The following is a 17,236-nucleotide window of genomic DNA, read 5'->3' on the forward strand; positions in this document are numbered from 1 at the left end:
AATGTTTCTTCAAGATTTGATGATCCGCTCCGTTCTCCTGTTGCCACAAAGAAAATAAAATATTTGCAAATATTTTGGTACTTTCATAACTAAAATACCATCATTGTGTCATTCTGTGGAGGAAAAAAAAGCTTTCTAGAAATTTGGTGGAAAAATGTAACTGAACAGAAAAAAGTGAAAAAAGAACAGATAGGGATGCATAAAACTTCACTCAAATGCAACATATCCTTAGTTAGCTGTCTTAGTTGTAACAGAGCTCATTTCTGATGAGTAATTACTATTTCTAAAAGGTAATAGCTCCATACTCCAAGAAGCAAGAGAAATACTCCCAGCAATGCAAGAAATTGTAAATGAACCATGGAATTCCATAATTTCAAGTGATACACTGACTTAAATACTCATCTCACTGGCCTCACTCCCCCCACATCACTCTGCAGATAGTCCACGTGAATTAAATGAGGTTTGACAGATGTCACCTTCTTGAACTATTGGCTCCATTATTTAAAAAGGACAGAGAAGTCCCTGCATCCCTCTTCCAAGTGTATGGCTTTATTAACAGTTATTTGCCTCACCAAAATATTGTGTTTCAGTTTCATCTCATGTCAATCAAAAAAAAAACCCAACAATTTGCAGTGGCTGAAATGGTATATGAGAAGGTTCAGGCCATCTTCATCTACTTATAAGTAAGCATGATGTTCAGGGGTCTTATGAGTAGGATCTCATGTTCTTTGTTACGGTATATGTAAATTCACAATCAACTTTTTGAGCAAATTATTGACAACATAACAGATCTGGACAAAAAAAAAAAAAAGGAAATACTTCCTGTAAAAGAGAAACTAAGAGGTCCTGGTGAGGCCTCACCTGGAGTAATGTGTCCAGTTCTGGGCTTCCAAGTACAAACAAGACAGGGATCTCCTTGAAAGAGTCCAGCGGAGGGCTACAAAGATGATAAAAGTTGTGGAGCACCTCTATTATGAGGAAAGGCTGAGAGACCTGGGGCTGTTCAGCCTTGAAAAATGAAGACTCAGAAGGGATCTGATCCACGTCTATAAATATCTACAGAATGGGAGGCAATGGGATGAGGCCATACTCTTCTCAGTAGTGTGTGGTGACAGAACAAGGGGAAATGGCCACAAACTGAAGCATAGGAGTTCCCCATGAATGCACTTCTTCACAGTGCAGTGACGGAGCAGTGGCACAGCAGCACAGAGAGGTGGTGGAGTCTCCTTCTCTGGAGATGTTCAGGACCCACCTGGACGCCTACCTGTGCAACCTGGGCTAGAGAGCTGCTTTGGCAGAGGGGTTGGACTCCATGATCTCTAGAGGTCCCTTCTAACCCCTACAGTTCTGTGACTGTCATAACAGGTGATTATATAGAATGCTGTCTCTGATTACAGCTAAGAGTCTGTATGCAAATTTGTATACAAAATACATATTTACTTTAAAAATGACACACTTTGGGAGATTAGTAGTCTCTTCAAAATCAGTACTGAAGTTATCCTGATATTTTCAATCATATCTAAGGACTTTATTTTAAAATAAACATATCTTCTCAAGGTGTCCAATTCTCAAATTCTGATAATATTTTTTTTTTTCAAAGAAAATCTTAAATGTTCTGTACTGACCTTAACAAAGAAGTTGCTGCTGCTACTTCGAAAATGTTTAATAAGATCTTGCAATTTTTTAATATAAATATACCAGTTGTAATGCAATTAACTGCAAATTGGTGATATGAGTAGATTTGAGGAATGATTTCTGTATTTGACTACTCATTAGCAATTTGGAAGCATAATTGCTCTTAAATATGCCATCTTCTTAATTTTCTTATGAAGATTATATCTACTTGTAAATGTGAAGAATTACTTTTCTGCTGTAACTTATTTGCCTACAGCGAATGAATAAAGTTGTTTCTCCTTTGGAAGACCACATTAGATAGTCCACGGATTTATACTGAGTGATTAAAGCAGTGAGTTGACGGGTTTTACACTTGTCACACAATATATGCAACTCCAAACAAACCTTTTCAGAGGGCCAAAAAGAAAAGGAAGGGAGGAGGACAAGCAAACAAGCAAGCACACTGAGAGAGGACATTTCATTGCGCACCTTTTTTGAACCCAATAAAGCAAAAGCAATGAAACCAACAAAACCAGTAACCCTACCAGCATTAGTACCCTTGTTCTGCCATATATGACATATTTATGCAGGTGAGGTGAACATGAAGCACCTGAGAGTGTTAAAAAGTGTTACAGCACTTGCTGGAACCTCAGGCAGGATTATTTTTTGCTATTCTCATTTTTTTATTTATTTACTAGGATTAGGGAGGAAAAAAAATTGCAGTTTTCCCACAACGCACAACACCATCCTCCCGGCCCCAAAGAATAAAAGCCAAAACCAAAAATCAACTTTGGATCTTGCCCAGCCCCACATATTCCCCAGCCATGACATAAAGAGGGAAATAAAGCTGAAAACTACTGCTACTAGACTTTTGTCAATAAAACAGAACATTATATAATACACAATAAAATGCTTCATACCTGGAGTTGAAAAAACGAAAAGGGTTAGCAGCTGACCTGGCACAGCCCCACATGCTCTCTCTGGAAATTGAACACAGACAATTAGGAATTTTAAGTTACCCCAAACAAGTGCAGGGGACTTAGACAAACGTGGGCAACACTTACTGCAGAGTAAGCAAAGAGCCTCAGCATGGAAGTGACTCAGGATTTTCCCATTCACTTATAACTCCTCCTGAAACTAAAATTGCTCTGTAGAGGCCCCAGCTCTACAAGGCATTAAGAGCTTTGCCACTGATTTGTATGGGAGCAGAGTCAAGGCTTAAGGGCCCAGGTGTCACTTGGTCGTCATTCCAGATCATGGTGAAACACACTTTCTCATTAAAAAATAATTAGTGACCAAGAAGAAAACACTAATGAGAATTTAGAGCAGGCAGATATTGCACAAAGAGGGAATAGAGGCTGGAACAAACGTCCTTTCCCAAAATTCTGCTGTTTCATTACTCCCAAGATATCATAGGAAAAAAACAAAACAAAACTAGCCATAAATGCTTTTTACTTAAAACTGAGACTCCAAGGAAAACAGACAATGTGCTAGAATATTATCTGGAATATTGAACAATACAAATATACTACATAATAGCTGTGCAAGCACTTATGCTGTGCTTTGGGCAAGGAGTAGTCCTTTTAACTAACAAATTCTGATCTATTGCACATGCTCAAACAAGAACCATCAGACAGCTGGCTTTCTGAAATAGTTCCACAATGTTAGAAAAAAAAAAGACCTGCATAAAGCCAAGTCCATGAAAAACCCTCTTCAGTCCTTCCTCTGTAGTTTAGATCTCAAACGTATCATGAGGCCAACACTCAAGACGCCAGCAAAAATATCGGAACAATAACCCCAATTATAAAAAATGTTTTAGCACACTAGCAGTTGAATGCATGTGCACTGCAAATATTTTGGATCCTTTAGAACAATCACTTAAAATGGCCAGGTTGGCCTAGTAGATGTTGAAAGTGAAAAGGAAACTTTCAAAGTGACTTCCCTTGATTTATCCAACTGCCCTTTCCTGTGGCCTAACTTGGCATCTCAGTGTTTAGAAATAATCTATTTTTTCCCAAGATTTTGCATTACATCTTTCAAACTTCTCATGCTTCTATGTTCTGAAGTGTAAATATTTGTCTTCTTTACCATTTTGCCATTTCTTAACTAATATATTTCTGATAAAGACAGAAATCTGCTACTGAAATGGCAAAATGATGCAAAAAATCTTCATAGCAAAATCAGCTCTGCCACAGAGTGACTTTTTTTTCACTCTTTTTCCACCCTATACGTAGAGTTTCTACATCCTTCAGAGTTATATCTGAGGTACGTATCCCATGAAATCATGAGGTAGAGATTTTTACCTTATAATTGCACCAGTACACAATCAAAGGCAACAGACAAATTCTCTCTCGCTCCATTAGTCCTCAAATGAAATGAATATGTTCTGGAAAAATGATAACTGGAAGCTATGACATTGATCATTCTCTCCCATGTCAATTAATTTATAATAATCTTTTCAGTTCTCTTCAGGTTTTAGTGGAAAAATACTTATTCTCATAGCTAATAAAGACAACAATACATTACCCAGAAATCATGATTGAATTTTGTACAATTATTTTAATTAAGCTCCATTTTTAACACATAAGCAGCAGAGTAGGTAAAATTACTGTGGATGAGGATGAGAAGTATTCATGTGTTCAATTTCTGGCAATGGGAAATTCAGCCGACAATTAAAATTTCCTTAAGAACTTTCAGTATCTGGGCACTGAAGCTAAAAACAACCAGAAAAATCTGTCTTCCCAACAACCCAAAAGACACCTAACACTAATGTTCCTCTTTGTTTGGCCTGAAAGCCAAATGGCTGTGGCTCACAAGCGAGCACAACTCAGTCTAAGACGAAGAATGAGTTTCCTGCCGCAGCTGTTCACCCTACTCTCACTCCACCAATATCTGAGTGGAACAAAGAGAGAATGTAAGCCAGTTCTTCATAGTAAAATGTACCTTAAAATATCATTCAGAAAGTTGGGGAGCATCCTGAGTGGGCAGCTAAGCACTTACCTCCCACTGCTCTGACCCTGAAGAAGTGCCCAACTCTTGATTCTGGGGCTTGAAGCTTTTCTTTGCTTTGGAAATGGCTAAAACAGACTTGACAACATGGAATCAGCACAAAACAGGATCTGTAATAGTCACTTTCCAATCCAAAATGCCAGTGTAGGAAGAAAAAGAAGAGGAAAAGGATGCTGTGGAGCCACTCCTAGATATCTTTCACATCCTGTCTTTGGACGTGTTAATTGGCAAACTTAGGTATCTGGCTTTCCAAGTTAGTGTGCTAACTGCTGGGTTTGTATGCCAAGTGTGGGTGGTTCATCGCCAGTGCCACTAGCCATCATGTCATTAGAATGAGTGGATCCCCTCCTGGGATGCTGCTAGGAAGAGACAGGATGTGTTTTAAAATAAGTAGAAACAGGTCAGCTGTGAACAAAATCAAAATCTTAAATAAAGTCTCTCATCTTCCACAATGGGAAGATGGCAGTGTAAAACTTTCTTTCCCAAGCTGTGCTTTAATGAACAGCTACAGGTCAAAAGTTCCACAGAGTAGAGATGACCATGGACTCATCCCTAGCAGAGATCCAGAGCATTTAAGACTTCATTGATGACATTAAGAGAGTGCTGGTGCATCGTGTAGATGCTCTAGAACACTGCTGGCACCAAACACCTGCTTTATAACCCTGCAACACCTCCACCAAGCTCCCTAAAGCAGACAAAGCACACCTCATCTCAAGTGCCTATGTTGTTATCATTCATCATAGTTCTGAATACATGCAGTGTTTTATGCACATTGCAAGCATATGGGACTAGTGGTACCTCTATGCCACGCGGTATATTAACAGGCATGTTCCCTTTACAGACCTGCACGTACTTGGTAAGGCACTCTATGAAACCATTCTGACTGAGGTTTGTATATATTCAGTCATTGTTCTAGTTCCTGTGCTAAATACTGAATCTTTGATACAAACAATTGAGAAAGATGTTTTTAAAAGACTGAAACTCCTACTAACTTTTAACAAGTGAATAAATGCAAGTATTTCATTTTGGGCCTGCTAGCAGGTCCTTTTAGTAACCATTCCATTTCATTTTTAGGCTTTGTTTGCAATGCTGGAAGTTTCCACATGCAGCAGATTGTATAGACAAGCCTCATCCTGAGTGCTTTTCAGGGCAGCCTCTGACCTCAGTGCCTGCCAGCCCTCTCCACTTTGCTTGTGCTTAGATACAGGCTAAGCAAGAGTGGTGTTGTCACCTGATGCATTGTTTGTTGGCCATGGTTATAACAAAGAAGGTGCCCACCTCAACTCCGCTCTTTGTGACTACTGCTACTTCTTACACACCTCAGGATCAGATGTTATCTTAGCCACTGATTTGCTTTACCTCTTATTTCATCCTTCAGCTCCTTTGATTTTGGCTAGTTACTTCATATGCTGAACAGCCTGAAGCTCTAATTAGCCCTACCTTGAAGTGCCCAGAATAGTAATGGTCAGCCACATGCACATGAAGAATGGCACTTCTTAGGCACAAGGGCTCAGCACAAAGATTTCTTCCGTGTCCATTATCCAGGAACCTCCTTTCGCTCCTTACCAGAAGCCTAAAAAGAATCTGATGTGAGAAATGAAGCTGTGCTGGAGTCAGTCTTAAGAGAAACAGGACTGAACTAATAAAGGGGAAAACCTGGGACAACCATTCCCCATTGTGAAGGAGAAAAACAGTTTTTCTTTTTGATTCCTCTACTCACACACTTAACTCAGTTATGCCTGGCTAAACAGTGCTCCCCACTGAGAGTACTCTCTTTTGCAAGCAGTTCATATACCTGGGATCCACATGTCATTCATGTTCTTGCGTGTACCGAGGAAACATTTTTCCACACATCAGCACTGCTATTAAGCATTAACTGTGCTGCATGCTGGCCTGTCACAAAATCACAGGAACAGGAGCACGGAATAGGAAAGATAAAAACTTATCAGATTCAGATAATGAAAAACGAAGTAATTTTGGCTCAAATGACAGCAGAGGACAATGCCCTTTCTTTTTCTTATCAGTAAGTCAAGGTAGCAGTTCACTGAAGTAGTTTTATTGTGGCTTTTTCTGGCAGAATTGTGCTGTCTAATCCGCACTGATGAATATTTGCTGCAGCTCTGAACATCTTAACACACACAGCTCTGCCTCCACTTTTGGTGTTGATTTAGAAAGAAAGTAAGAAGAAGCTGAATAACGAATCACTGGGGATACTCCTGTCACATAGGTGCATAAACTGCAAACTGCGTAGCAGTAATACATATTGTTATTTATAATTCATATTCAGTGTCACGCTCTTGAAGCAATTACACAATGCCTGTCTCCATCAGTACAATGCATTTCACACCTCTAACCACTAATGACTTGAGCTTCACTCTGGAGTGATTCAGCGTAGTGGATTCAGCATGAGACTAGAAGGCAGATGCTCCTGATCTCAGCTCACCCTCTACTTTGCCATGTGGCCTTGAGCAAGTCACTAACCTGAGGATAAATTATAATATCTGAACACTCAGGGGATCCGTACAATTTAATTAGCTAATGTTTGCAAGGGTCTCCAAAGATAAAAAATGCTATATGAATTATAATCATACTATATTGTTTTGAGGCATTTTATGCTAAGGCACACTTGTGTAAACATGCCTAACAATGTAAAATCCCAACAATGGAAAAGTTTGAAAGCTACACTGAAGTGATTGAAAACTTCTTGGACAAAAATTAACTAAAACATTTAATCTATTTTTTTAGAAGGCAATTACATGAAACAATCAAATATAGATACTGAACTAAAGCTAGAAAACAAGATCTTTGAAAGTTTGCTTGTGATGAATAATAATAATGAAAAAGACTTAAAGAAAGGTATCTATGAACCCACATGTTACAAATAACTGTCTTGCTGCATCATAATGGTCCCAAAACACCCTGAGTGTTACTTTCCTTCTTTTTAGCCATCCAGACCTGTTATGATTTCAGGATTAACCATTAGATGTAATGCGGCTAATGACAAAACTTCTCTGAACTTTGTTTAACAGAGTCAGGGTTCCTTGGTTCTTCCAGTTATGTGCTTAATTTAAATCTTCATCTTAAAAAGGAAATATTAGTCCTAGTGATGATATGGTAAAATAAACATCTAGCTTTCTTCAGGAAGTAATCTGACAGTATTCCCATCTCCTAATGCTCTGTCATTTAAGGAATATCATCCCTTCAAAACAGGCATCTATGGTAAACTCTCTGTAGAAGATACTTTTGATTTACAGTTGCTGGCTGATGGGAAATCTGTTTTCTTGGCCAAAGGCTCTGAGACGTGCACAAGTAGATTCCTACACCAACAATCCCAGCACTTCTGTGCATGCATGGAATGGCATCCTTCAATTTTATTGCCCAAACCATCAAGTTATTGAACTTTTTTTTTTGTTTTGTTTTGGTAAAATGTTGCATATGCAAAAGAAAAAAGTAATACAAACTGCATGTGAGTAGAGATCATAGTCTGTAGTAGTGGCATAGACCTGAAGTTCAGATGAGTTCAGGCTGAGTTTCTTCATAAGTCATAGACTTCTATCATGGCCTTAGAAAGTCCCATGGAGCAGAATTCCTCACAGACCTGCAGTAGTCTTAAGGTTAATTGTTCTCCCTAAGCCATCTGCCCAGGCTCCCTCATAACCACTGGTGAAGTCAGGCATTTCCAGAAGGCAGATGATCGCATCTGAGGAGATGAGCAGACCTAGAAGTATTCCACTCCAAGAAAATCCAAAACATTCAAGCACAACTTTCAGATAGCATGAGTTATGAAAGATGAACCTTGCTGCAAGGTTAAGTTCAAACTGCACAGTCAGTACTGCTCAGATGTTCCCTAGGCCAGCTGAGACAAAGCACACATCTGCCAGCCCTTGCCCAACCCAGCGCCATTTTATCAAAGCACAGCGCCCTTCTTTTCTGCCACAGTGTACACAAGTGAGACTGCTGACACTTTTAGTACAACTAGAACAGAAAGCATCCTTGAAATAACCACGAAGTGAGGGCACCAACCATAATACAAAGGATGGGGCTCTACATCACCAGAGCATCCCACTTACGTCAATATCTGTGCACAGCCAGTTCAGTACAGTGACTCAATGGCTGAAGGGAAGTCCCATGGCAAAACAGTCTGTGAGCAGATAGGACGTCCATGGGCACTTCTATTTTCTCAGTTTTTGGGGTACCTGGCACTCCTGAGAGCATTGCAGCAACTGTGCCATCTTCTGCTCTAAGGCTTTACAGAGATGGAAAAAACTTATTGCAATGGACAAACGCATCCCAGACTTGGGAAATCTTCATGAGAAAAGTCAAATTGAAGCTGATGTATTCCCACAGCTTTACTTTAGACAAACTAGCCTTCTCAAGTGAAAAAAAAAAAAAAGTTTTATTGAGGAATTCTGGAGCAGCACTACTCAGTTCTCCATGGGCAAAATCACCACACAACTGTATGCCAGTTTTAATTTGAGCATTTGTTTATAGAGGGCATAGAGGAGAGAGAAGCAAAGTTCACACAAGTACTGGCAAAACAACCTTAGGTTTCTTAGAAGATTCAGGATAAAGTACCTTGTTTGTAACTAGAGGAAAAGCCTGAGGTGAAAGTTCCCTATAATGAACAGCAGAATAGTAGTAATGATTGCAGCTGAAGCAGGAAAACAGACATTATCAGTGTAGAAAATGAATGGGCTGATGGGAACACACTTATAAAACTCATGAGAGATAGAAATCAACCACAGGACTGTGGAAATAAGTGATATAAGGAGAAAAAAAATAGATGTGAAAACTGCATACCATCTTAAGAGTACACTGCTACCGTGGCTGTGCTATCTGCTGAGGACTTTGTTTTTCACTAATGCAGTATACAAAACTATCTTCCATCAGAATTGAAAAATAAACTAAGATGATCACATTAGCATTAACATATCCATCTCATAACATAGCCAAAGAGAAGGCAGCAGGGTCAAATCCCCCAGTCTCATTTTCAAGCAAGCAATGAGCAGCATCCAGCACAGCACAAAAAGAGTTCGCGCTAAAGGCCACCATGGTCACATCCAGATGACAAATCACGTTCCTATGAAGTAGCTGCAGCTACAACCACCAGTATTCAGGATTTCTTTTCTGAATTTTCTGTCTCTCAAGTCATCTGAGAGAAACAAGAATCTACCTTAAGCAACATCAGTTCACATGCACAGTACATCTTCTCCTTGATGTTATTTAAAAAAAGCAAAATGGTTTCATCCACCTACATTCCGTAGCAAAAAAAAAAAAGTCAGTAGAGACAGAAAGGAATTTCTGGATCTTCAGGTTTCTTTTTTTTTCCTTTTTTCTTTTAACCAATACACCTATCAAAAGTTCACGTTAAAACTCGCCCTCTGCCTCTCCCACTTCTGCCTTCAGTCTCTGCAGGTAGGAGCGATCACATGGCACGTGTTTTTTGGGGGATGGAGCTTATGTTTTAAAATACTGGAGTTATATGGTGCAAGCATGCAGGATAAGGAGATGAAAGCCCTGTGCAATGTTTGCATTGCTGTGTATCATGAGGTGGCTCCTGAGATCCACTGCATCACAGCTACCCAGGGGTGGGAGGGCTGCCAGGCTGAGGGAACAGCCTCGAAGGGGGCACTTTAAAACGTTTTACTGGTCTTCCAAGGCTTGACTAATGCTTTCTCTTCCCTTGCCTTCATAAAGATTTCTGGAGTGTGTCTGAGATTTGACCCTGAATATATGATGCTATTCTTGCTGTGTAATAAGCACCCAGTGGTGTCAGGCATGGAGAAGCAAATCTGCTCTTTGTTAGAGAGCTACATGTCAGAATGAGTTTGTAAAACATACTAGAAAAAGAATGAAACGCTGCTTACAGTGCAAAGCTCACTGAAATCTACATATTGAGGCAATATTTATTGCCAGACAGAGCAAATTATCTAAGATTAATAAATTATTCTTAATCTAAGATATGGTAAGGCACAGGAACTGCCATAAAGCAGCACTCTCACATAAAGAAATTTCACCCAAGCGCTTTGCTTGAAATAATGACTTTGTTTATCTATAACTTTACATTATTGATTGGGTTTGCTGAGCTGAAGTAGGACTACAAAGTCATTCCAAACCAACTAATGAGAAGTCTGCAAGCTCTGCCAATACAAAGCTAGCAGCAAGAAGGCATTTTCCCTGAGAAAAAATAGTCATACTTGGTTATTTTACAAATATGCACCCAAATTACATTCTGTTTAAGTAAATAAGAACTAATGCCAAACATGTGGCTTTTAGCATCTGACTGTCAGAATTTTTCTGGTAAGATTTTTTTTTCCTAGTAAGACTACAATGGATCTAAAACAAAGCAGAAACACAGGAGGATGCCTTCAGTTTTAGATGACATGAAAAGCAAAGCTGTCATACAGGCATTACAAACTATCCTGTGACCTACCCACATAAGGGCAATTCTCAAGGCGACAAGCTTAAAAATGGCTATATTAATACAATTCCCCCTCACATACTGACTAGTTTTTTCCAGCTCATGGTTAATCCTTGGTGTTATTCATCCAAATTAGCAGGTTTAGACCCAAGGGAAGATGCTGGTAACATGCAGCACCAACTCCCACACGGTGGCACACTGACCCTCAAGACCAGCCATGGATTGGCTTACCCTCACCTGGCACTGGAGACCTGCAGGGCCAATGTGCACACCCTAGACAGCTGTGTACATGGCCTCCCTAAATTAGACGGTTCTCTCCCTCCCTAAATTAGACAACTAGCATTGGTCAAAAGAATAACCAGCTGGGCACATCTCCTGCTATCTGCTCCATATGCTGGGAGGCCAGATAATGAGCCTGGATGCAGATATCTGTGTTGCAGATGTCTAATTAGGCAATTGGAGGATAAGGGCCAACAGGCAAATATATATTACATAGACGTGTATTTATAATCCTTATGAAGGATAATTTAAAAAATGTATGATACCCAATCAGAGAAAGGTCAAATGCTGTCTGGCACCTGCCACTAGCACATACAAACTAGGCCTGGCATTTCATTAAACAAAGACAACAGCTATCCAATACTGAAGAACAGTACTGTCATCCCTTTGGAGGCAGCCAAGCTGTATTTTCTAACCATTATCCTCCATGAAGAGAATACTCTCGCCAGTAAGTTATTTGTTGTTGTCAACCATCTAACTATTCACAAGAAAGCACTTGTATACTGCTAAGAAAGACCATTTGCTATAGGAGAGTCTTCTAGACTCTGAGATCGACCTACCTCATCTCAACACTTAACTTAGATCCACTTGAAGCAGTTGTTTTCTGCATGCACCTACACTGCCTGGTTACTCAGGGAATGGGAGGTGCCTGTCCATGTCTTCAGAGGAAATTCCTGTCTGCTAAGTTTAGGCACTAAATTGAGCACAGAGGATCTCCCTTTGGAAGGCTTCAAAGGCACTTCCCTCCCTGCAGTAATGGGACATAGAATGCAGGCTTTTAATTTCAGTGGATTGCTTTGCTAGACATCTAAAATTAAGGTACATGCTAGATGACAAAATTATAGAATGGAGCCTGCTTGTAAGGCAATATATTATAGACTGAGGAAGAAACGAGTTGAATGGAGTCAGTATAATGTACTAACATCTCTTTCTTCAGCTCAGCAGCTGTATGTATACTGTCTGCAACTGAGAATGAAGTAAAAAAATAAGACAAATTGCAGATCATGGTCAAATTAAATTTTCCTAATGGGGCTTTTGAAATAAACTAACAGATTACTGTTTAAATAAAACCTGTAACAAGGATGAGTTGATGTTATATTATTAAATTTCTTAATTTAATTCTTAAGCTCCAGAGCAAGCCAAGTAATATTCAACACATTTTCCTTCATAAATTGTGGAATGCATTATTCTAAAAAAGCTTTTCATGGTTTGACCGATTCTCTAAGTGTTCCAGCAATAGCAAGCACATAAAATAGCATCTTCCTGACAGTCATATATTAGAAGTATTCACTAGCTCTCCATGCCTTCTTCTCTTTTCTTTAATTAGGCAAAACTATTTAAAGCAAAATCATGATGGGTTGTATTATTTTTCTGGCTTATTATGTGTGCTATAAACTGAGAAAAAAAAATACTTGGCACTTCAGGGTTGGGTGTTGTAACTAGCAAATCCAAAATATGTGCAAGCCTGTCAGTCAACCAGCAGCAGCACTTGTGAAGAACTGTCTCCTTCCTCTATCACTGCCAGAATAGGAGCATGCTAATTACAGTGAGAGCAAGCACCCTGCTTTGGCCTTAACACACTCCCTCTCTGCTCATGGGGAATACGGTTTTGAGGATCACCATTTCAGTGCTTGACCTAAAGATGAGTTAGCAGGTGCCTGATCAAAGTCCTCCTGAGTTGTGACAGGTGGACTTCACAGAAGCACCATGGCTGGATGCTCTTATAGGCTGCCAGCTCCTGCTGAAGTCTGCGCTGGAGAATCATTACTGCCAGCCCTCTCCTCCACAGCACCAGATCTTCCTGCATCTTTGAGTGGAATGGTGAGTTACAGTGGGAATGGGGCAACGTAAGGAATACCTCAGGAAGAAAATTATTGTCCCAACTGCCCGAACAGTACAAAAAAAAACCCCAAAAAACCAAAAACATAGCTCTCCCTCAAACACAGCAGCTTTCTGTCAGCATATAGATAACTGCTTTGGGAACATCAGCATTTTTGGCTACTGACAGCCAGGAAAAAAAAAGAGAATGTAAGTACTTTTAGATATTGAGTTAATACATTTAAAATGAATTTATAATTAATTATATAACAACTATTTTTAATGGCCTTTATTATATCACCTCTTATTCAGTAATGTCCAGAACGCCCATGGTTTGAACCTCTTGGGTGGAGTAATATGTTTTGTAGGGCTAGCACAGGCTTCAGTGCCTGGAGGCTCTAGTGCTATTTCCAGCTCTGCTTCAGACTTACAGGGTGACCTTTACACATAGCCTCATTTTCCTCACCTATAAAATGGGGATATTAATACTTATTTACCTCACAGTTGGTTCCCTTCCAGCTGCTACAGTGACTGAGCGAGCTTATCTGTCTGTAGAATTACTGATGCTTGTGATAAACTTTCTCTTTTTTTTTTTTTTTTTTGAACGAGCAATAAAGAAATTAAATTCAGAATATATTTTGTCTGTCCCGAAAGTAAAAGAAAAATAGCAGTAGTGGAAAAAATGTTCAAAGCCCCTCACTAATTTCCTTTCAATTATTCTATTCTTCATGAGAAATGTGGGCGATTTCTATTTGACAGCAACTAGAAGAAACTTCCTGATGCTGCTTTCAATCAGTAAAAAGTTCCTTTTTGTTTCAGAGAAGACTAATCTGGTATCCCTTTGGAGTAAATATAAATACACTACGATCTTTGCAAGCAAATAATGGAGAATCATTTTGATCAGAAATTTTATCTAATAATTAGGAAAGAAATGAAAAGAGGATCAGAGAGAGCAGAGAGAAGTAGCTATCTCTTCCTAAAAGGAAAGAAGCTAAAGAGAAAAGCTGCTAACAGGTAGGCCAGCTCACAGCTGAGGGACACCTCTGCAGAGCTGCTGATGACAGGTGCCTCCATCAGCCAGGGCGCACCTTGGCTGGCAATACTTGTCTCACTCTGGGAAGGTGATACTTACTCTTGTACTGCTCTGGCTATGGAGAGCGCTGTAGATCCAGTTTCATTAACGCTATCTAAGGTCACATTTGGCAGGTCGTCATCATCACTGTCACTTTTAATTTGCCTGGGAGATAGGCCTCGGGGGTCCATTTGTGCTGGAAAGAGACATACAATGGGTTAATATGAGCATGCTGAAATTAATCTTGTTCCAGAACAACATTAGGGTGTACAACACATCCATCCACTTAGGCTGCATGGCACATTTTGCTCAGAGCTGCACAAATCAGATGACAAATTTGCAAAATAATCTAGCATAGTACTACAGATAAACACAAATGTTTCTGAAGGCATGCAAACATTTGAATGCACACAAGCTACAGGAATGCATTCTGTGGACTCGAGTCAATGAACACAAATGAATATACACACACAGTTTTTGTCAAAAACTCAGTTCACCCTCAATTATTCTGGTCGTTTTCAGGAAGCAAAGGGAACGCATCACATTTGCTTTGTGTTTTGTACATTACACTTGAGAGTAGATTTTACAGCTAAATTTCGAGAGTGATCCTGTGCTTTTGACTGTTCTGAGACACATTGGGTGGAGATCTGTGTCATTCCAGTCAGCTCACAGCTAGCCATCTAATACAGGTCAGGCACCCTGGTTTCTGACTCGATTCAGTGCCAATGTCAACCTCTGAAGGTGCCTTCCTTCCACATAACATGTGTCAAAGCATCTACAAATAACTTTGCACAGATGACTAACTTTCAGGTGATTGATGCTGGGCAACTGAGCTCCTTCCTTTAAGTCAGATATTTCTGAAAGGTCACATGCTCTCGAGTCTTAAGAATATCCAAGCACCGCAGGACTATTTTGTCCATCCACAGCTCACAGCATCCATAATGCATGGTAATGTGGTGGGTTTCTGTCAAGGTGCAGGCACTGAGGAGTGGTGTTTGTGAGGCACAGCCAGAGCTGCCCCATGCTGGCCCCATTGCAGCGCATGGCTGACTGAACCCAGCAGCCAAGATGGCGGCGCCTTGGGGCAGGGCTATTTGTGAGAGGGCAAAACCACTGCACAGGCAGTGAAGAGAAAAGCGAGTAACAGCCCTGTGAACATCAGAGTCAGACAAGAAGGGGAGGAGATATGAGTGAAGAATCCCCTGCAGACTATGGAGGAGACCACAGTGGAGAAGGTATTTCCCTGCAGCCTGTGGGGAAAACGCCTGAGGAGCAGATATCCACACTGCATCCTGTGGAGGATCCCATGCTGGAGGATGTGTTTCCTAACAGCGAAGCCCAGGGAGAGCCTATGCTGGAGCAAGCTCTTATGACAAGAACTACAAGCCATGGAGAGCCCACACTTGCATAGGCTTAGCTTAAAGATCTGCAGCCTAAGGAAGAGCCATGCTGGAGCCAGAAGAAAGCATGAAGAGGAAGGAGCAGCACAAACTGCTGTGTTCTGACCATAAGCCTCATTCCACATTCTCCTGTGCTACTCACGAGGTAGGGGAAGCTGAGAATGAATGAGTGAGCTGAATCCTGGGGCAGGGGAGGGTTCACTCATTTAATTGAAAATAAATGGCATGACTTCCCCAAGTCAAGTCTGGTTTGCTCATGACAGTAATTGGTAAGCAATCTCCCTGCCTTTACCTCGATCCATGAGCTCCTCCATCTTATTTTCACACTATATTTTCAAAGTCAGGCTGGACAGGGCTCTGAGCAACCTGATCTAGCTGTCAGTGTCCCTTTTCACTGCAGGGGAGCTGGACGAGATGACTTCTTAGGGTCCCTTCCAACTCCAGAGATTCTATGATTCCAAGTTCTGTTAAAGCAGGGAAGAGTGGCTGGATGGAGTCTGGCAGACAGTCAAGAGTCAGCCCTCCAGAGGTACCTTTTGTGAAAACTGAGACAGGAAAGGAGAGCAAAAAGGCAGGCTATATGTCCTCCCTTCAGTTTTGGCTACTGCCCTCCAAATTGAAGCACAGACAACAGCGGGTGGAGAGAGGAAACCAAGAGGTGGAATGAGAGGAACCTTGGGGCACAAATGTGATCTGGGATACTGCCAAGGAGAACTGAGGTTGTTGCATGAAGGGACACATCCAGAGATAAACTTCAGAGGGCATGTAAACAAACACTCCTTGTCACCTGTGAATTACCATGCAGAATTATTAATCTCTGAGAGAGATCGAAAGCATGTGGAGCAGAGAGCAAAACCAGAGGGATATGCCTGATCCTTCAAGGGAGGAGTAGGGAGAGAGGGCAGGCAAGATATTTGCTTATAAGTATACATATTTTGTTTGGCCAGGTGAAGTAGAAGAACGCATGATAGTATATTTAATGAGCTTAATGTTGCAGTTTGTTAGTTTGTACTCTACTATAACACACTATGAGAGGATGCTTTCTGTCTTTCTTACATGTGTTCCAAGAAAGACAGCTTTTATTCTCCCTCAGCTCTGGATAAGTGGAGCCCTGCAGGACAGGTTTCCTTTACAGATCACAAACAGTTCATAAGCTGTAGGTCTATGGCTACACAACAACTTTGAAAGTCACAGTTAAATTTCCCATTTCACCACATTTCTTCAGTTGCTGTGTTCACATGACTCTAGAAAAGGGACTGAGTTACACTGAAGAACGGGAGAGATATACTACTCCAAGAGCTGTGCAGCCATAAAAGTAGCACTGATGGATAGCTGGGCTCTTGAAAAGAAAGCACTCCCTAAATGAGTGATGACTCTAGGGAAAGTTGGTCTTAAATTTTAATTTATATCTTGGCGGCCAACCACTTCTGAGCGAAAGAACAGTGACTGATTATAACTACCCTTCAGCTGCATTTCTATTTATGTTAAAGAACTTCACAAAGAAATTATTATTAAAATATGTTCAGTAAGCCAATGTAACAATCCCTTCCTGAAGCACAGCAAATTGTGTGGACGCACAGGGTTACTTCTATTAGCACAGTTTAAGTGCCTTGGTACTACTGA

At 40.5% G+C, this 17,236-nt stretch overlaps 1 protein-coding gene across 3 annotated transcripts in view; it reads right to left on the reverse strand.

Moving 5' to 3' along the window:
* The window catches only part of KLF12 (KLF transcription factor 12), a 233,455-nt gene that overhangs the window by 53,083 nt on the left and 163,136 nt on the right, over window positions 1–17,236 (reverse strand). For 2 of the 3 annotated variants that reach the window (XM_065744042.1, XM_065744043.1), the window contains exons 5-6: window positions 14,274–14,409; window positions 2,535–2,594 (exon numbers count right to left, since the gene is read on the reverse strand). In XM_065744042.1, the coding sequence (XP_065600114.1) occupies window positions 2,535–2,594; window positions 14,274–14,409 (196 nt within the window). The remainder of the gene's footprint in view (window positions 1–2,534; window positions 2,595–14,273; window positions 14,410–17,236) is intronic. The other variant, XM_065744044.1, reaches the window with a different exon arrangement.

This window comes from Cyrtonyx montezumae, unplaced genomic scaffold, assembly GCF_038088225.1.
Source record: "Cyrtonyx montezumae isolate F1298 unplaced genomic scaffold, pur_monq_1.0 scaffold_3, whole genome shotgun sequence".
NCBI lineage: Eukaryota > Metazoa > Chordata > Aves > Galliformes > Odontophoridae > Cyrtonyx > Cyrtonyx montezumae.